Source organism: Leptonotus elevatus, chromosome 9, assembly GCF_054856555.1.
Source record: "Leptonotus elevatus isolate MCC_2025b chromosome 9, RoL_Lele_1.0, whole genome shotgun sequence".
Taxonomy (NCBI): Eukaryota; Metazoa; Chordata; class Actinopteri; order Syngnathiformes; family Syngnathidae; genus Leptonotus; species Leptonotus elevatus.
In genome coordinates, this window is record NC_141247.1 from 13,555,842 (window position 1) to 13,577,983 (window position 22,142).

Consider the following 22,142-nt stretch of genomic DNA (forward strand, 5'->3'; position numbering starts at 1 on the left):
CAAGCCATCTGCCACATGGCTTATTGCAAGATGTATGTGCGTGCCTGTGTGTGCGCACGCATACAACTGTGGGGGTTGGCGGGTGGCGACATAAACCTTTAACCCTACTGCCTTCTTTTCCAGACCCCTCTCGTTCTATTCAGAAATAATTAAAACCATCTGCCTGGCTGCAGAGCTGTACTACTAAATCCTCCCACTGACTGACTCACACACACTTTTACACAGTCAAGGGGCAGTCAAAAACACTCGCACACAGCCTGATTGAGAACTAACGGGGGAATTAAAGAAATGTCAATATAATTCTATATGATTATTTTCCTGCCAATACCTCATCAACTGTAGGCAACAGTTCCCAGTGTGTAGATGTTTTTCAGTTCAACAAAAATTTTAGCATTCTGCTGCTTGAAAAATACAGCATGAAACTCCAGTGACAGCACTAGGTCAGTGCCTATCTGGGTTAATATGGCAAATCTTCCAACATGGCCAGCCCACGTGGGTCTAAGAAAATCACTGATAGGCAGACAGTAAAGCAAAGCTACTCAAAATTAGAATGTATTTATGTGCTGTGTTGATTACAAATGACATGAATGGTTGTTTTTTGATGCATAGCTCATGTTATGTTTTGATGTGCTTTCAGAGGGTGATGAAACTGGCATCATGGATGGCCTCTTGGAGGCATTGCAGTCTGGCGCTGCCTTCAGGAGAAAGAGAGGACCCCGGCAAGCAGGTACACTTAACTACTGTGCACATGCATTTCTTTGTTACATAGTTGTTGTTTAATATATTATTTGTGTTTTCGTAATTTGTGCTATGGATCTTTTCTTAAGCACTCTTACTTTTGTCACCTTGCAACTCTCAATACCATCTTTTAGTGGGTGCCGGGGGTCATTACATGGATCAAAAAGTTGAGGAAGTGGGGCGATACAAGTACCACCATTTTTTAACATATCTTATGTATCAATTCACAATGTAAGACATTATTTGAATATGTTGTACATTAAATAGGCATGAAAGCTACAATAGGAAAATCTCAAATTGTAAGGAACTCATGGGTAGTGGACCCCCATGTACAGTATTTGCCGTTCAGCATTCGTTTTTTTGTTTTTACCCCCTTTAGTGACCGAAAAACTACTAGTGAGTTTATGTAATGCGTAAAAAAAAAGGTTTAATGTCAAACCAGTGATGTTTTGTCGTGTAGCATCTCTTTGAGACAGTGAATGGTTACTGTTAGTGATGCACCAAATTTTCAGCCATCGAAAATATACGGCCAAAAATGGCAAAAATCTGCATTTTTGTCATTCGGCCGAAATAAAATTAAAGCCGAAAGAATATGGTCGAAATAGGATGTTGTGGTCACGCAAGCAAAAAACCGCTGCAAGCAAGCGTCTGTTTGCGTGTCCACCTCGCTGATCGCTGGCGTTTCACCATGTGAGTAACACCGCACACCAGAGATGGAGAGGGGCGTCGCTTGGTAAACTATTGTACAGCATTTCAGCGGGCCATAATAAGAGAGCGCTGCCGATTACTGCACTTCAGGTGAGCCACTCTTTCTCCTGCAGCGCCTTCCTTTTTTTCTTTGATTCGAGCCCCTCGAGCGGTTCCACTTTTTCCACTGGCTTTTCGGTGGCCGTGCTAAATAGTTTAGCTAATGCTAGCACTATTGCTATCAGCAGTTTTAAACAAGTAAACACTTACCAATATCTCCGGGTGACTACAGAACTGTACAGGATGCTGGTGCCAAGAAATGTATTTTTATTTTTAAATGTTGGTAATTATGTGAATGTGCGGATTTTAAGTGTGCCGCACCGTGTCCCGCTCTAAATACAAACACGTCATCCGCACCGCACACATCCGTGCCCACCCGTGCGAACTACTGTACATTGACTATAAAGTGCAATTGCACCGCCCAAAAATGCTTACCCCACATTTGGTGTTTAATGTAGGCTACCATTAGCCAACATGTCTTGTGGTGTGAACGCATTTCAATTTATATTATGCTTTGTTAAAATGCCAGTGCTAAATAAATATTTTATAACAGTAATATTATAGTTTTAATTAATTATATTAAATGCAATGATGGTAAAAAAAAAAATTTTTTTGGCATAATTGGTTTTCGGCCAAGCATTTCTCATTTTTGGTTTTCGGTTTCAGACAAAAAAAATAATTTCGGTGCATCCCTAGTTACTGTTGCTGTAAAAATGGGAAAAACAAAATAAAAACACCAACCTGTTAGTACGCTCAGTAGAATGTTGTTACAATGGCTTATGCTATCACAAATCCGACTGTGGCCATGTTACATTTCAGTAGGAGAGCAAAGATAAAAATGGTGGCGGCTTTGGCTCACTGTAGTTTTGCCAAACTAGGACTAAACACAACATCAAACAATTGGAATTTATAGGAACAGCTCAGGAACATGACAAACCTGTGTACGGCAACTAGTTAGTGTTGACACTGCGGTCAATAATCACTGACACACTCAGCCATTCTACGCAACCTCGACCTATGAGAAAATTGCCAATATTGATTAAACTCTGCTTTGCTGTGCAGTTAATTGTTCGATCTTTCTCATCGGACATCACTGCGGTAATTCATCATCATCAGAATTGATGACAAGTCCAGTAGATTGATAATATAGGGAATTTTAATCACTTTGAAGGCACCAACAATTATTATTATTTCTCGGCCCCTATCCCTCACAAATAGTGGGGTTCCACTGTACTCAATTAAAATTTTTTAGCCATTGTTGTTGAGTCTGTATTTCCAAAGTAATCAAGTTTAACTTTGCAGCAAGCTTTGAAATGTGAGTTGCTAAGTGTCCATTGTTGAGAGAAGCCCGATTGTGTGCGTGCGCGAGCATTCACACATGAGGGTATGAGTGTGTGGAACCCTATCCCGCCGTCAATAGAAGCCAGATGTGAAGCGGTGCCTCAGAGTTGGAGGGTAGACTGCATTCTTTCTGCCTTCTTGTTTTATGTGCCTTTTGTAAAGTGAAGTGCAAAATCAAAGAAAAATGTGTGTTAACATTAACACAGTTGCTGTTGCTAGTGTTTTTCTGTGGTCTGCAAGTAAACTTTAGGAAAGTTATTCTTTTTGAATACATTTCAGCGAGCCTGACAGAAATGAAAAACAGGCTAGGTTTATAGTCAGTCCCGCAGAATACTGTTTGCTGCCTCATTCCTCACAGGAAAAAGCAGAGCATGTGTGAGAGAGAGTGCATAGCTGTGGTAGAAAGGAAAAAAAATATGTCGACGGAGATCACATTTCATCTTAAACCCTCCCTAATTTCTCGCTTTGACCGTGAAGTCTTTTTAACCACTGGTCAGTAATTTCCACGCTTGTATGGGGGCGGTGTTCTGTATCAGTTTTGTCTCGAGTATGTAGCTACTATTTTACAACAACTTGCAAGTACTCCTCATCTTGCAGACTGTGTGGGAGGGGCTGCACACCATAAAGAGCAGGCTTTTCCTTTTTGGCTTTTGCAGTGTGCGAGTGAGAGTGCTTAATTTAGCAAAAGTGACGGAGGAGATTCATTCAGTCTTTGGCTGAACTGATATGTATGGCACACCACAGGAGCCACAGGCTTCCTCCATCAGTAGACATATATATAAAAAAAAAAAAAGCTGTGCTCTGCTTGTAAGCATTGATATTGATTTGATGTTCTATATACAGACAAATACATTGAGACACAAGGTTGTAAAAACTAGAACTGTAATATGGAAGAATAGTTTTGCCCCTAATGTGAATGTTTACACCAAATTTGACCAAATTAATTAGAATTTGTGAAGTTCAACCTGATGTTGAATAAGACGGTTTTGATAACGGGGCATAGCATTTTTCAACAGCTACCTCATACAAGCATGACTTTTTGGACCATTCAACCCTTTCCGCCCCTCAATTAGTGCACAAACATGCTAGAACAGAAAAGAGTCTTCCAAAAACTTGTCCAAAATGCTGAATAATTAAGATTCAGGGACAACTAAGGATGAAAAATCTTCATTTTGGCCGGAGTTTTTTGAAAACTACGTTTTTAATGAAAATAATCCCCGTGACCGTGTGGATGACAGGGCAAAATGCAGAAAAAATATCTCCCGTTTGCAAAAACCCCAGCTATGTGTAAACACGGCCTAAGAAGTCTTGCCCTGATGGATTAGATTCCTGATTTAAATGTGTTTGTGGTTATAGTCTCCGTCTTGTATATGTTCCCTACAATGTTATAACGTACCTCAATAAATTATCGACTATTGCCATTGGTCTAGATATTCTGGATTAAAACAAGATACAATATAGAAATAACTTTGACGTCATACGCGTCGCAAAGCTGTCTTATTCACGCCTCCACCCCCCCCCCCACCCCCACACACAGTTGTGCAGACTGCAACAAATGTCATCTACATGAGGTAAAAGACCAAAACGAGGGCCTATTGAGTTTGTTGCCAAGCTCATTGTGTTCCAGCACTGTGACTGAATGTGAAGCCACGAGGCTGCGCAAATTATATAGTCTTCACCTTTGACCTGTACCTCAGATCACTGTGGGTATTTGTGCTGCTTGCATAGAATGAGTGGGCAGGCAGCCTCGGGTACTCCCAGCTGTCTAACACCCTCCCTCTGCCCACTGCTCAAACATGAGCAGACAAAACACATGCAACAGATGTCTGCGTGACAACACAAAGGCACACATGGGTGTTTGCATACCAATACCACCTCTCCATCATTTTGCACAGGGCACTTTCCACTGTGTACTTTTTCAAACTCTCACAATCTTCTTCAGGTTGTTACTTCAAGACTTGTTCATGTCATGTCAATACAGACCTGAAACCTGGCAGCTAGCGCCTTACATTAGCACTTTTTATGTGGAGGAATGTGTCTAATCACTCACCACCAAACCATCTGCTCGGTCATGGCCCACATCCAATCAGTGCCGCAACCAGTTGACAAAGCACCAATCAGAACAAAGCAGCACAGATGATGCGGATGGCAACAATGGAGGCACACGCTGTCTCTGCACACCGTCTGCCCCTATAGAAAGGACATGCTCTTTTCACTGATGTCCACACTGGGACACACAAACAAGGGAATTCATTCAGTCTATTTGGGAGGGCTGTCATTGATCACATCATGGTTGAAGCAGGGATGGCATCACACACACTTTTAACACAAGACAATCAGTGCAATAACTCACATACAATGGTTATAAAAAGTCAAATGCCAGGTTTTTGTGACCAAACCAAGATAAAGTTTTAAATGTTTTTCCACAATTAATGTTAAACTATTTTTCTTCTTTGAGAGCAGTTTTGCTATCAGTGACTTTATTTTAGGTGCAGCTTTGTACTTTTGGGGAGCAATGTTTTCCACACTCTAAAAAGAGAATTATTGAACCAATTTAACATTACAAATTGAATTGTTGACCAATTTCTAAAAATGCTTCAATTGCACACGATTGCAATATATATATATATTAAATTTAATTATGGGTTAATTTTGGAATTAATTTAATTTAAATTTCAGTTTAAACTTGGCGTCTCTTGTATCAAAAACATAAAGTATTGATTAAAAAAAAAGGCATTACCAACCTTGGTGCAACTTAATAGCTGTGTGTTTGTCATAGACGAGCTGACTGTTAATGAGACAATTATTCTGTACACCACTATAAGTTTTATAATTGTTCTAACTGAAATGGGGACACCTCGAGAGGAAACAAGCACACTGTGTGACGTAATAGTTGTGGGCCACAAATGTAACGGTAGTCTTAATTAACAGAGACCTAGTCCTCCCTCCACAGTGCTTGTGGGACCCTATAATGTAAAGATGTATTTATTATTTCACAAAATCCTGGCATTTGAACAGTGTTGTGTATGTAGACTCTTAGACACTGTACCTACCTACATGCTCTAGCAATGGCCATTGTTTGATGATTTCCCTCTTGAAGCTGCGTGTTACTCAGTGGGGCCAGAGGAGGGTGCTACAGATAGATCCCTGCTAAAAGGAACATGTGTATGGACAGTACATGCTGTGCCAAAGTTTGACTCTGGGTTCATCATAGTTTCTGTTCTAGTACACAAAAGCCATAGAGATGGATTCTTTATACGTTATTAGGCTTTGGTAATCTTAAATTAAGTTTTGCATTGGCTTACTTCACACCTCATCATTGCTGTGTGTTCTTTGTATCTTGTAGTCAAACATTATTTACCTCACCATGCAGTCTGCTGGAGAAAAATGTGTTACAGATGATGTTTTCTCTTCAGCTCAGTGTTCAAACAAACCCGTACAAAGCCACACCCACCTATCAACTAATCTTTTGAGCCGAGTCTCGACGCCCCATTTTGCTCCTGCTGCGCAACCAGGCGTCATGTCAAGCCTGTGGATCATTTAGTCAAAGTACCAGTTACTTTGTTAGACATGCTGAGGTTGTCCTTTGTAGTGTGCAAAGATTAGGGAAATAATTTTGTACTGCATTTTTCCCACCTAACCCTCATTCAGAGCCCACAAAAGACATCATTCTGTACGAGCACAATTTGCATGCTGAATATGCTGAGCCTTTTCCTCGAGTGTAAAAGCAAGGCTAACATTCTTGAAATTGTTAAGTGTAAGTGGTTTGATCATAGTCTATTTATATTATATCCTCTACCACATGTCCAATAGTGATTGAGCGTCACTCAAAAATGGTGTTCTGAACTATTGACACGATTAGCAGGAATTATTGAAACTGGGAAAATAATATACAAAAATAATCATATATTGCAAATATCTAATGTCCAAAAATATTGTAAAACTCAAAACTTTTGAGTTCTTAAAGGGACTTTCCATTCAATTCTGAAGATGGCTCACTTTGAAAGAAACCTGTCACTTAGGTGCTCCCAGGGTTGCTCAAGTAACATAATTTCTTTCCTTTAGCTATTTAGAATGCAATTCTACTCTCATTCTTTCACTTGCCACTTTCCAAGCAGTCTGTCAATATTCATCACTATTCCATACAGCCCTCTTGTTCCTGAGTTGTATCCAAATATGTCTTCCTGTTCCCATGAAGAAGCACCACCGACACTGACACATAATGTCTGTCATTTGTGGGTCATTTAGGGACTGGAAATGGAATGCTTGCTAAAATGTGTTTGAAGAAAATCATTAGTGAAAATGAGCTGTGAAAAAAATGTCTGTGGAAATACATTTATTTTTAAGCATCTCACAATCCTCCTCTCCTCTTTCCTTGCCAGACTCAGTAGTGTCTTTGTCGCAGCTTATTCTGGAGACATGAATCGGTAACTGTGTTCTGTTGTTTAACCTCCATAAAGTGAGAACCATGTGTTGTGTTTTGGGTTGACATTTGTGTTACCATGGTTCATTTTGCATGTGTGGTTTGCGTCGTCACAACACTGACAGTGACTTCCTGTGATAAAGCATCTGACATTAAACAAATATAAACACCCCAATGCAATCTCCTCCTGACCTATTTAATTCAAAATGGCTGCTGCTGCTGCACAGCTGCCGAAGAGTGTGTGGGAGATCAGGTCGGAGAAGAGACGACAGCGTTTCTTCATCGCGTCCTCTGTCAGCTCTTCAACCACTTACTGCTGTCATCCATGATGGCTCCGCACGACTTGTTACTCCTTTGATGCTCTCCGTGTATCTGTTTGGCACTAATCCGCATATATCCGCATATATGAGTGTGCCGCTAAACTGTTCAGTACATGTGTCATGGTAATGCATGTGCCAAGATGCCGTCCACAAGATTAGGTACACCAACACAATACAAGAACTCTTATCAAAACTTTTTTTTTGGTCTTTTTTTTAATTATTATTCTATCTATTTGTAATAGGCAATCAGAAAAAAGAAAAAGTGACTCATTATTTAATTTCTTTTTCGATCTAATACACACAAAAACAAAGTTACAGATTTATCATCATAATTCAATTTTGGACTCAGGTCAAAAATCTGAATTTAAAAAAAATGAGCCACAGGACTGACTTGGTCAATTAAATATGGGCATTAATTAATTAATTTAATTTAAATAAGTGAGCATCATAATAGAAAAGCAGATGACATTCGTTGTTCAAGCAGATTTAGACTTGGAGTGGACCTTTTAAAAATTGTATACGTATGTTCATGTTTGCGTGTTTGTGTGCATGTGTGCATGTAGCTCAAACGTCAGTGTTGAGAATTGAAACTGTTTGAATAGTTTGCAGTGATGAAAATGGCCACACACACACACGACACCCCTGTCCTGCCTGCATTGCCTTGTTATGAGTTCAACACGATTTTATCCGGCCTGCGTATTTGCTGATGTCACTGCCTCATGTTGTGTTTGCTGCTCTTTCTCAGCCAACCACAGAAGAGCTGGTCATGCCCTCACCAACATCCTGGCTAAAGAACTGATGCAGGAAGACGCATCTTCATCCAGCAAGGTGCCCATCAAGAAGGGGAAGTTTGATGAGAAGGATGAGCACAAAATCGAAGCGGGAGATTCATTAGAGGAGCTACTGGAAGCCACGCCTACTCGTTCCAGTTAGGCTATGAGGGCACTTTTTTTGTTTTATGTATAATTGTCACATGCATCCAAGCAGATTTCTTTTCTCATTGCTTCAGTCAATATTGATCTTAAATTTAAGTTCAGCATCATCACACACTTGTAGTCTGGATGAAAGATGTCCGTCATTCAGCCAATGAAATGTTGTCACTTTCATACAAACTGTTTTTGCTAACATGCGCTGCACTTGTCCATATATGTTTCTTCACTATAGTTCTTAATCACTTCACTGCTCCAGCATTGAACAAGAGAGTAGGTATTAACTGTTATTTCCCAATTTGTTTCAAAGAAAGTCAGGCACATAAGAGTTGCTTCAAATGGTTAGTTGTGTTGCGCCAAATATTGGCCACATTTTGTAATCCTTAAATTGATTGTGTTTGTTTTTTGTTTTTTTGATACATTGTACATTGCTGTTTGTAAATGCTGATAATTCTGCTGTGTTGCTGCAAAAAGTGCCATTGAGTAAGAGTCCATTTCACTCAGTCAGCTCACAGTGGGTGAATGATTTAGTGCGGGGCTGTATACGCACCTGTGTGAGATTTTTTGTTGTTGTAATTTGTTCAAGGGATGACACACCTAAACGGAGAATAACAGCACAGTCAAATGATAAACATTCCATTCAATTTTCCAGCTGTGTTATTTGAGAGAGTTTTTGCACAGAGTAAGCAGATCCCGAATGTCTGCTTGGGCCACACGTATTTGGAAACAGCCTTTCAAAAAGCAGTTTACATGCCTGTGTGCTTTTATGAGTGCGTAATGTGAGGCATCTATTTTTAGTACCTACTTGTGTGTGCGTGTGGTTTCTGTAATTATGGTACCCACCACCCTGTCATAAATTCTACATTTTGTAAGCAGTTGTGCGGTATCTGCCGAGGTCGCACACTTGAAAAGCTGGCCAAAAATTCACGTCTGTGTGTATTGGTGGGGTTTTAAAATCAGGGGGATTCATATATGAGGGGTTTGATGTTGTTTACGAGAGTAAAATGATGAAATGGCGGATGAACTCCTTACCCATCACCCGCCTACTTACCCACACGAGTACAATCTGCAACTTTATCACGAGTCATCAGCATATGCAATGTATGTTATATTCCTATGCAAACAAATACTGTCATTTGTCCTTTTTTTGCCATCTTCTGCTAGCTTCTGCTGCATGGACTGATATCAACTTGCTGATTCAACATCTCACTCCTCCACTACTTAATCACACCTTCAACAAGTGTCATGGAGGAGTGAGGCTGGAAAAAGGTGTCGTTCAGGGAAGAATCCTTGTTGTCACCTGCTGGAGTTGCTGTTAGTTGCACACGTTTAATGATAACGGCACACCGGATCTCATTGAAATACAAAAACCTGCTGGATGTTAATGTCTGTGTGTGTGTGCCAGATACTGGAATGTGGCTCTTTTCGTCATTAGAGAGGGAGATACAAAATAAGAAGGAAAAGCATTACTGGAATATATGTTCTGTTTTTCTAATTTGAATTCCCCCCCTTTGTAAGAGATTTTCTATGTCAATTTTTACAGTTGATTTTTTTTTCTTATTAAATGCATTTGCTTTGCTCTTTTTTTTTTTGCAGAGATTTCTTTATGTATTCAGAACAATGCACATAATATTTCTGTTGTATCATTAAAATGTCTTTCGGTAATTCAAGTTTTTGTTTTTAGTCATTTTTGGGCATGTGAATGTTCTCAATGTGGTCAATATGTTAAGTATCTTAGAGGGGAAGTCATTTTATTTATTTTATTCTTATTTTTACACACTATGTTGTATGTGCCCCGACTAGCCTAAACACGACATTCTAATTAATACTGCATTTGTGGAATATGAGTTAAGCAGCAAAATCCAGCCTTTTTTTTTTTTTCATCCATCTCGGGGCGGCCATTTTGCTACTTACTGTCAACTGAAAATTACATCACAGTTGCTCAGGTAACAACCAGTCATGGCTCAGCTTCAGAGAACAGGTGAGCCGTGATTGGCTGTTACCTGAGTCTTGAGCAATTATGTCATTTTCAGTTGAGAGTAAGTGGCAAAATGGCCACCCCCTGAGATGGATGAAAAAAAGGCTGGATTTTGTTCATATTCCATAAACACAATATACAATGTTTAGACTAGTGGGGTTGCATAGAACATTATATTGTTTGGGTTGATCACCCTTTAAGGATGTTATATCACACTGAAGATAACTTAGTGTCTATTCCAACTAAATTCAACATAATCTCTAGTTTTTTTAGGTGAGACGCCTTAATTTATTTCCCCATCTCCTCCTCAGCCTCCCATAAAAGCACATTTTGAAGTGAAAATGGCAGAAAGTTATGGTGCACTCTGCAAAGCCATTATTTAATTGCCAGAAGACAGCGGAGGAATGTTTAAACAGTGGAAACTACTTAGTTTCACAGATGCATTCCAGAGCTCGCTGCAGCTCCAAAGATTCAAAATGTTTTTTTCCAGCATGGATTCTCGGCCTTTCACTGACATGTAACATTATACAGTGTGTGTATGTTTGATCTCCTTTATGCTAACATTTGTCTTTGCCTACATTTATGCCAATTGCCTTGTTGTGCTTCCAGTTTGTGGAAGGCTGTCTGCTGTACCAGCAAAGGCATGATTCATGTGGAAGAACCAGACCACAACTCCATCAAACACAATTTCCACAGACAAAAGCCCTGTAATAATATTATTTGCAGTATAGCTGCCTCCTATTTTCGTCTCTATTTACCTCTTAGTGTGATTGCCAGGTGTGCCAAACTTGCGTCCTTAACTGTGATCCAGATATGGCCGGTCTCACACAAGTCAGCCAGTCATCTCCTCCAAGGACTCCGCCAGCCTTCTTCCTGTCTGCTTGGAATATGTCAGAAATCCCACGTGTCACTGCAGAACTGCACAAATATGCCAGGAAAAGCATCTGGAGACTCTGCCTGACCTCAACGTCAGAATAGAAGACCTCTCCAACTTTTAGACTTGCATAAGAGGGAAACTAGTCTGTGTTTTTAGCAGAAAAAGTTTCTGTTGCACCTTGGGATAAAATTAATTATTTCTTCAATTTGGAGGAAGGGAAGTGCTGATATTTTTGTATGACTTCAAAGTTCAAAAGAGTTATCTTGAACAAAATCACCCCCCCCCCTTTTTTTTTCTTTTTTTTTTACAATAAGTGAGTGGACCATGGACTGAGTTATATATATGATTGCACTGATGCCATTTTTTTTCACACAGAGTGCAAAACATTTCACTTAAATGTAGCCTGTAACACAAGGTATCTTAGTTATGTGGCGTCTCAGTCTAAACACTAAGGGCGCTATTTAAAAAAGCAGTACATGTATATGAGCCAAGAGAGTACAAAAAACATAGCTCCTATCAGGCAAGTAAAGTGGTATCAGTGTTGTAATATCAGAGCTTTTTTGTTTGTTTAAGAAAGAGTATAGTACAGATGTGCAGTATTTGTACCAATCGGCACGATATTTACACCAAATAATAGGTCCGCCATTTTTTGTGTAATATATACTTTATTTTGTGATTGGCACTAACTATACGAGCTGTAGTCATTTTAGCAGCTCTGGTATTCAATCTGTTTAGATGTTAACTAATGAACTTTAAATAGTTTGAGGACAAGGAATGTCATACATATAACAATGTTTTTTCTCCTGTTATTTTAACCTAGCAGTGTCTCAGTTAAGAGAGGCCTTTTGGATGGTGTACAAATGCTAATTTGACCTAATGAGAAATTCAGATTAAAAACATTCTAATCCGTCAAGACATCTCAGCCACCTTCTGATTTCCCAGAATGCTTCAGTCTCTTGTTATTGTACTGTATTGTGCTTGTGGGAAAATCTGTGTGTGTGTTTGTATGCATGTATGTGTGTGACCTTATAGTCTGAAACAAAGAAAGGGGGCAGTATTATGTGCCAGACTACACAATGACACGGCCATTGATAGCAGGAACAGGCGACCAATGAAGGCACAGAATGATGTTTTTCTCAGCCTGTGATTGGCTGCCCCGGGCAGGCTGTCGGTCTCCAGGTAGCGAAGTGAATCTCGGAGGAAAAAAGGATGGAGGGAGGGCAGAGGAGGAGACATGTCCTCAGCTGTGGATGAATGAAAACAATAAATCCACACATAGGCTAATTAATGTATTTTGGACCGTCATCCTGTATGTTTTGTTTCAAACATATATTTGTGTATCCGTCTTTTATTGGTGTTGCCAGCAGCGCCGTGAAATAAAAGGTTTCATTTTAGCTTGAACTTGGCTGAACACTCCTGGACTGTTCTCGCTCGTCTTTTCTCTTTCAGACAAGTTTGGATGCAAGCCTGCCCTCATTTGTTCATGTTGGACGCTTTTCAACTTTCCAACAGGCAAGAACACAATCTTTACAAAAGAGGTCTGGATACTGCCAATAGCCCTTTTTTTCTATAACATGTGACTAAATGACTTAATTTGCTTCCAAGACAGCAAATGCATTCACGCACCTGCTCCCGGCCTGGTCATCATATCTTAATGTTGTTCCCTTGATGAAATGACATGGCTGCTTGTATGACATTCTGTGTGTGACACGACATTAGGAGACAATTAACATGGGCCACCAAAGTGTCAACCGATTGGCTGTGCCATCACTCTGATAAGGGACGTCTCCATCAGCACAGCCACGCTCGAACAAACTACAACTCTGTTGACTGATGATGTCATCTCTATTCCTTATCCCCTTATTACCTCTTAGTTGTTTCTTTCCTGCTATTTTCATGTAGTCAGTAATCTCAGCTGGATCTAAATGCAGAAATGCTAAATCAGAAACACGGACCATTTACAGCATAATAGAATATTCAATTGTTGCGTGAAATCTCTTCTTTTCATAGCATTTCTCTTGGTTGCTTCCTGTATGATGTGCATGTATGTGATATATTTTTGCTCAATCAGATTTCAGCCTCTGTGTTGCCATGCCAATCTGCCCAGGACCTTCAGAATCCAAAGTCCTGGACGATGTTTTATATTAGCAATAAGGGTATTTAATAACCCCCTTTTTTTTTTCCAGGGACTGATACAAGTTTGAGTATCAACTCTTCAGTAGTTACCGATACGGATGAAGGCCCAATACTACTAATAATGCATAAAATTTCTTTAAAAATAAAAATAAAAATCCATCTATTTCCAATAAATAAAGACCTATATGCCAATTCTGCATTTTTACTTAAAGAGACAGCAATGTGAAAAATCAACTTTTTGAAGCTTTTAGCCATGTTAAAATGCCAAGTCCTCACCAAAAACATCACCAAAGTGGTGTTTTCCTCCATTTGCCTCTCTATGAGAAATTCTAGTCTAGATTATTCTGCTCTCCAAGCACCAGCCCCTCCCAACCTGAGAAAACAAGCTGTCGGCACTTTTTGACGTCATTAGGAGCGGATCCACCCCCGCACCGCCTCTGCGGACAAAACACATGCCCACTTTCTCTGAGACCTCCATGCTCGCAGGATAGTGACAAAAATAGCCTTTATCAGTAAACATTCTGTCCAAATGAATTCAAAGCAACCAATTACGCTTCACATTTGCAATAAGTGGTTAGTACGCTCGCCCCATAAGCAGCAGGTCGGTGGTTTGCGACCTCTCCGCCACGATTTCTTGCGGCAAGGAGACGTTTTGTTTCAAATGTTTATTGAATAATTGATGGCTTGCGTTGCGTGGCCATTCAGATGAGTTTTCAAACGCGGAATCCCAACAGCACACTGCAGCCAGCTCGCCGGGGGCGCGGCAAGCACACGGGGTGAGGGATGTTACTGAACCGGGTGTTTTACTTCCGCATTAGAAAACTAGCAATGTACCTAATATTTAATTAAAAATTACATCGCCATGGTGTCAAAGGTTAGATTTAACTGTGGAAGGGCTTAAAATACTGTGGTATATTCCCTTTAAAATAGCATGAAATTATTGGCAATTTTCTATTCTTCTCATTTCAAATGTCTAATTCCTGAAATAAAATGGCCACTGGCAGCTGATATTGGTGTTGGCTGCCTTCACAATATGGTACCGATACCATGAAATAAGGCTACCCGATACGATACCTATGCCTACTCGAACCATCCCAAATTAGCAATGGGACTGTTTGTTGTTGTTTTCATTCTCACAGGCCTGCACTCTGGTCCTTGATAACGTCAGCATATTTCGGTCCTCCATTTTTCGGGCAACATTTCTAACTTCCAACTTCGACTAGTTTTACTCATCAGTAGCAATCAGTAGCAATCTGCACAAAGTAATGCATTTACTGTATTAATCAGGACCTTTGGTGAGTATGATGTCATGTTAAAGGAAATAAATGAAATAATATAAATATTGATTCAGAGTGGTCCAGTGAGTTGGATGTTGTTATATTGCAAAAAAGTTTTCAAATGTTCTTGTCTTATCTTGGTCTCCTTTTGTTTGAGGTTATCAACGTCATAAGAATGTGGCATTTGAACAAGGGTGTGTAGACTTTTTATGCTCATTTTGTGTATAGCATACTGGATCGTCACACTGTTTCTATGCTGCTGTCAGATCCAGAAATGTGTTCATTCAAATTCATGATGGTCCCACTGACAACCCCTTCAGGATATTATTGCTGTCTGGCGCTGATCACAAAGGTCTCAGACCCTGACCCACTTCACGGCATGTTTATTGTTGAACATCCTTTTTCAATTTCGAGGTCTTGTTTTTGAAGTTTGTTTGCGTGGGCCCTCCCTGCTGCCCCCTATCTGTCTGTCTCCTATGACCGAAGGCCCCCTGGGCAGTAAACAGTCAATTGACCTACATCATGATGAGCCTGCAGCAATCTGATTTCCACTGGGATCACTCGTCCTCTGTCTTCCAAATCCCGTGCGGGGAGGGGTTTATGTGAGACGCTGCATCACGGTGACATTTGGAGGCTGAAATTGCTTCTAGCAGACATTCCAAACTCATAAAGTGCTTCTGGTTCAATAGATTGATTTGAATTGATGCATAATATAGAGTACATGTTAACAAGGAGGTTCAAGAGAGAAGCCATTTCCCCCCTGATAGGAGACAATAAAATGCTGAAGGTAAAGACAGAGGCAATGACATCATTCCTTTGCTCGGTTGCCATGGTTATCCAGCCAGGGGAAATGAGATATTTGCACCAGCTTCCCTGAATATTTTTCTCCTTTGTTCCATGGTTGAATTGAGGCATGTTTTGCTCCTACAGACCATCCACCGTCAGCCATCTTGCAGACGTTCCTGTCAATCATGTGATTTCAACTCACTTTGGCATGCAGGATGGCAAATGTGATGGGAAGAATGGGCGGGGCTTGGAAACAAGGGCTGCACAGAGAGGAGAAGCACAGCTGCACAGTGAGACATAACATTAGGTACACCTGCACATTTGAATGAAACAAGAACAACTATCTGTTGATACAGCATGTGTTTAATCAAATGTTGTGGCCGCTAAGGGCAATGATGAAGATGAAAGGTCCAAAAAGACCGTTTTGAATGAAAGCACGTTTAGCAGACATCCTTGGTGGGTGGGGGTCTGCTTGTGGTAAATAGGGAGTAGCAGAAGCTATTGTGCAGCAGTATTAGAGTAAGCAGCTTATGCTGGCTATGTGAGTCTGCTTAGACAAACAGACAGGAAGGGACGTGTCTACTTGCAACATTTTTTAATCCACCATACATTTCCCATTGATTACACTTTTATTTATTTATTTATTTATTTAAATTTCCGATGTGCCCTCCTGCTGCTAACGCAGATGCAGATGCATCTCATACAAATCTCCAGGGAGGTGCGGCTGCCACCCAACTGAGTCTGGAAAAGGGGGGTGGGGGGTGGGGGGTGGGGGTGAAGGTTTCCATGGAAACTGGCAGTCTGCTGTGCCCCGGTGCAGACATCATCTCTTCTTGTGAGGTTCTGAAGAGCCGCATGAATATTTGACATTCATGGACACAGACACGGTGACACACATGACTGCTGACCTCCTGTATCTCCTGAGCGGAACACACAGTGAGGCAGGGGGAGATGATGATGATGATGATGATGATGATGATGATAGGAGGAGGAGAGGTCTCAAAAATGAGTGGTGGACCTCCACTTCTTTTTATCTAGGACATTTTTATCTGGGTTATATGACAAGGAAGTACTGCGGAAGGATTCAATTCAAGAATAGGCTTGCTTTCATTCAAAGGACATTCCATAGGCTTTTTTTTTTAAGTGACGCAATTTACATACACTGTAAAAATTGGGAGTCATTTTACTTGAAAAAAAAACGAGTAAAGTTTTTTTCTTCTTATCGCATCATCTGGATAGGGTTGTCAGTATATTTGTGTCTGGTGCTAGATGGCGAATGATGTCCAACCCCAACCTAACCCTAGCCTCACACTCAAATAAACTGCTGTCTCAATACTTTTGTCCATTTGAGCCACAAGGAGAAAAGAAGAACTTATACATGCCTATTAGTCTGTAATATCCATGCAGCAGCTGCGCTATTTCTGCGGCAACACCTGTCGCCGTGGCGCAAGAGTTGTCACTGCTGCACATTTTCATGGATCGCATGGGGGAATTTTCTGTTTCCATGACGACGGCAGCAGTAAAGAGAAGCTGATGAGATACTGAGGACTGTACTGGGGGTGTGATGGCTGCAGGGGCTGAATGTGTGTGTGGGGGTGTGTATGTGTGTGTGTGTGTGTGTGTATGTTCATGGGGTTTAAGGATTGTTAAAGAAGGATTGGGGTTAAGTGTGTGTGGTAAGGGTGGGGGAAGAGCATGCCAAAAACCTTACTGCACCAGATGGACACTCCTGATGCCCTAAAAGCGGGGTCTCCAAGCTTGTTTTGCATTACAGACTGGTTTCATGTAAAGTCATATTTTCACTGACGGAAGATAAACAAATCTAAATGTTTACTAAATAGACAACTTACAATTACATGAAATGTTTCTGGTCAACAAGTCAGTCCCATCTTGAGATTAGATCATGTGAGACCATCACACCCAAAGTGTGTTACTAATGCCCAGTCATCAAGAGTGACAAATGTATTTTTTAAAGCTATTATAATAAAATATAATGAAAAGATAGGCAAGCTGATCAATCGATGGCATCAACAATATTGTACAGCAGTGAGTGCCCAGTTGATAGTCATACAGACAAAAACATAAAATAAAGTATATTCTGCTAATTGTAGTTCATGTTAGCTGGGACAAAGACAGAATACCCCCCCCCCCAAATAAATAACAATTTAAAAATAAATACATATATATATATATATATATATAAATACATACAATAAAAACATAAAATAAAAACATTTGCTTTTATTGTATTTAAGGCTAGGCACACTAATGGTCTAATTTTTGGCCAAATATGTCCACAAAGCACTTTACATTCAATTACTGGTGACACAGCATCAGGAGCAGCTGTGCTTAGTATCTTGCTTAAGGATACTTCAACATGGCCACAATGGCATGGGATCAAACCTGCAACCTCTGAGTTGGGAGACAACCACTCTACTACTGCTCCATGCGCCCCACTAGCATTTCACCTTCTCATTGCGTAACTTGCATAACCCCCCCCCCCCCCACACACACACTTCCTTTAGATCACATGACCTTGTACACACCTGGCTAGTGTCATGTCACGTTGCATTGTAAAGCACTCACAACAAAGCATTTACACGCCCTTCTCTCTGAGTCTAAATTCAGCCCTCCCTCACAAGCTCTTTCCCCTCTCGCCTTTCCTGTCTCTCAGTTGCTCTCCCCCAGTCTGATTTCCATCCTCCCAGCTGAGAAAACCGGCGCGAGGGCTCTTGGCAGAAGAGACGAGGCCAGAAGATGACTGCAGTAAGAAAGTGCAAAAAGGGGCCTTTTCACATGAAGAGGGAAAAAGAGCCTTGAAAGGGAGCATTGTGCTCTTTGCTGTGATTCAGGCCAGTCTGCAGCCAGCACATTACTGTGTCGCTTGAAATCAGGCTAGTGTTAGCCATAGCAACATGCAGGCTCCAGTGCTCCAGTTTAATTGGTGCCGCATTTTCTTTGAGTGAAAGAGAAGACAAATTAGAATAGTGTGTGAGTAAGATGCTAAATTTGTTGTTGACTAAACCGAGGACTTAAGGAGACTGTAGCATTTTAGTCGTCATGCTATACTTTTTTTTTTTTCAATTTAACTAATAATGTACTGTTTGGAACTGTGCAATGGTCAAGATGAACAACTTGAAACAAATAATTATTATTTAAAAAAATTTGTATTAGTGAATTTATAATTTTCTTTGAAGTGTTTGTTGTATGGAAACATTATTATTATTATTATTATACAGTATTCATTTTTTAATTGGTTTTAATTTAATCCACATGAAGCATAAATAAGATATACTTCAATTTTGCTGTTACAGTAACCATAAAAAGTCTACACACCACTGTTCAAATACCAGGTTTGTGTGATGTAACAAAATGAGACCAAAACCGAGATTATTTAATATATTTTTTTATACCATTAATGTGACCTATTACAGCTCAATTGTAAAATAATAATAATAATAATAATTGTTTTAGTGAGGGGATACAAATAAACAGCTGAGATAATGTTGCACAAGTGTGCACACCCTCCTATACTTGGGCTGTATCTGTTCAAAATTAACCAGTCACATTTAAACTCAGGTTAAAGATGACTCAGCACACACCTGTCACCAGTTAAAGCGCCTCTGATTAACCCCAAATAAAATTCAGGTGTTTTAACCAGGCTTTTTTTTTTTTTGTCATTTTGTTGTTACATCTTAAAGCACAAGCCATGGTCCACAAAGAGCTTCTACTGCACCAGAGAGATCTCACTGCTCAAAGGTATCACTCACGAGAAGGGTATGGAATAATTTCCAAGGCATTAAAGAGTGGTGCAACCATAGCAACAACAACAGTCGTTAAAACTGATTTACAGACACAAAGAGATCAAATTAGATTATTGTTATAAAGCCAGAGTCTATTATGTGTCATAATAAGAGATTCTTGTACATGTGTGCCTTACAAAGTGGTCACTGGGTCTTTTTAAAAATAACTGAGATCTTGCCGGATTCTCAAAAGTGTATTTTTGGAGATGGCTGAGTGAGTCAGGAGAAAATTGGTTCCTAGTGTTAAATTTTTGATAAGGCGTATCCATCCGAAGAAAAGGAGTGCAGACTTCATCTTCTGAAAAGAAAAAAAGCATTAACGCGCAATTTGCCCAAAGTGTGTCACTTAAGTCAATGGTGGCATTGTAAACAATACACACTACATGCCAACCAAGAGTTATGACAAAGTCATTCGTGTCTGCCGGGAGGAAATCCTGCACATTGTTCACGGACAGAAGAGCTCTGTGTCCTCCAACATGTGTGGAGCCACCATGACAGGCAGCTGCAGCAAAGTGGGGGAAATAGTTGGGTGGGTGGGGGTTATAGGGGGATCAAGGGAAGGAAGAAGAGAGGAAGTGTGTAGGGGGTGGGCTCCTTCCTTCTCACCGGACACACAGGGGGAGGAGGTGCCAACTTCCTATCCCGCCACACTCCCGGCATGACATCACTTCCTGTTCTTTTCTAATGAGAATCAGATGTCAGCCTCAGTGGCGGGAAACGAGCTTGAAGGATAGTTCTTCGGATAGCTGAAGGATAGTTCAAGTATTTGTTTTTCCTAAACATTTTATTTACACATACTTGCAAGTTTCACACTCACAATCAAATTGGACAATTTTGAATCCACAACGTCGGTCACATAGATGTTTTTAAAAACACAAAATCGTGAGCAAGGTATGCAAGCTCCACACAGGAAGACCTGACCTGACATTTGAACTCTGAACCTTTTGACTGTGACGCAGATGTGCTCACCACTTGGGCCTGGTGATATTAAAAGAGGGGGGAGGGAGGAATCTAACTATGTATATTTGTTCCCCTCTGTTATGTCTTTGTTTTCTGCTTAATGTTATTAAGTGAAAGAGGTCATCCGTGATATTGGATAATTCTGCTATACGTCACTGGATTTATTTCTAATGCACATTTGTGTTGCCGTGTCTAATGAGTGGGAATGTGCTTAATTGTGCGAGATGGGGTGGGGGCTGTAAAGGGGCCACATGAGAACAAGCGCTTCTCTCTTCTCTGTCGCCACATTGAGAGACTACATGGGGACACAGCGAGCAGTCTTTGTGAGTCATCATCTGATGAAGTGACTTTGAAGCTATACATTAGACGCGCCACAATAAAGATCCTTTTTATCCCCCTCCGAACCCCCTCGACACTATATCAGTCATGTGCTACTGTAGCATGTAGCTGCAGTACTCATGGGTTGGCTGGACAAGTAATTACATTCAGGAATAAAATGTCATTGTGTGTCATTACATACAACGGGAATGTTATTTTTTTTCTTAATGTGAATTAGGTGTTAGAACATCTACATTCCACATTCCAATCAAACTGGACCATAGTGCTTTACTATGTCTGACTCATCCGTGTGTGTGTGGGCGCATGTGAGTGTGTGTTTCCTGTATTTCAGCTCTGACTAATGGTTCAATGTGTTTGTCTTCCTGCAGCTCAGCAGGACCACACCAACATGGCTGCTGCACAGATTTAACGCGGAGGGGAGAACAGCGTGCTCACTGAGGCTGACAGTTGCCATAGCAACCATGGAACACAATGACAGAGGCGGAGAAAAGGGAGTCGGCCATTTTGGGTATGCAAATAGCTGTGGCTGAAGTCCCTATGTTGGGATTAGTCTTTTTTTCCATCAAGAAAATGGAATCTTGTTTCTATAGTCGATCCATATAGAATATAGGTGAAGCCGAATAATAATAATAATAATAATAATAATAATAATAATAATAATAATAATAATATTGCATCATCCAGGTGTCCTAGATATATACCCTTGCCATTTGCCCAGTGTGCAGAGGAACAGGAAGTGTGGACTGTACACGTTTCACAAGCTGCATCAGGACTCCGCCCTCACTCCACATCTCGTCCGTGCTTCCATCCCCCAACATCTGCAGCATGCAGCCAGTCAAAGCCCGCGGGTTCGCTCCTGCACCGCGACATCGGGGGAGGCTATTTTTAGCTTCCTATGTTATTGTGTAAGATGGCGGCAAAAAGATCAAATCCAACGAATGTTTTATTATCCTTGCAGTGGCTACTAAAAACATTATGTGTGTCTTTAAAACTTTTCTCTGTGTTAGTATTTAGATTGATTTTGTTGGTTGTATAACATTGACGTTGTTTTTGTCCAATCCTGTTTGTTCCTTATGTGAGCCACTGCCATTATATTAACATATATTTTATTGAAGTTTAAACATGTTCATGAGTGAAAACTGTCATAAAGATAGTAATATTTTGTTCTTTACTGCAATTGTACTGCATCATACTGAGGGCAGCCAACATAAACATGCCGATACATTACTGGTACTTTATTATTATTATTACTTTTCAACATCTCTGGTTGCCTCTAATGTGTAATTGTTCGGCCTAGAAACACCTTGACAGTAACAGAGTGTGAGTAAATAAATAGTTTTTTTCTATTATCATTTGTGAGTCAAATGTTTTTTTTGTGGCCTCGTGTTTGAAAATTTTATCAGAAGTGAAATAGCAAAGAATTCTGGGACGCATTAGAACTTCCCAACCAGGGAACCGTGATAGATCATCACAAGTGCCGCGGGGAAT

The 22,142-nt window shown here is 40.4% G+C and overlaps 1 protein-coding gene and 1 long non-coding RNA gene across 3 annotated transcripts in view; both read left to right on the forward strand.

Moving 5' to 3' along the window:
* diaph1 (diaphanous related formin 1) overlaps window positions 1–10,168 on the forward strand; it is an 85,217-nt gene extending 75,049 nt beyond the window's left edge. For both annotated transcript variants that reach the window (XM_086084940.1, XM_086084941.1), the window contains 2 exons: window positions 638–727; window positions 8,315–10,168. In XM_086084940.1, coding sequence (XP_085941066.1) covers window positions 638–727; window positions 8,315–8,502 — 278 coding nt within the window. In that variant the 3' untranslated portion in view covers window positions 8,503–10,168. The remainder of the gene's footprint in view (window positions 1–637; window positions 728–8,314) is intronic.
* A 9,928-nt stretch (window positions 10,169–20,096) lies between these two features.
* Window positions 20,097–21,938, forward strand: LOC147168451 (uncharacterized). Its single transcript, XR_015096019.1, has 3 exons — window positions 20,097–20,246; window positions 21,023–21,162; window positions 21,339–21,938. It is a non-coding gene; the product is annotated as an uncharacterized LOC147168451 (long non-coding RNA).
* The last annotated feature ends 204 nt before the right edge of the window (window positions 21,939–22,142 follow it).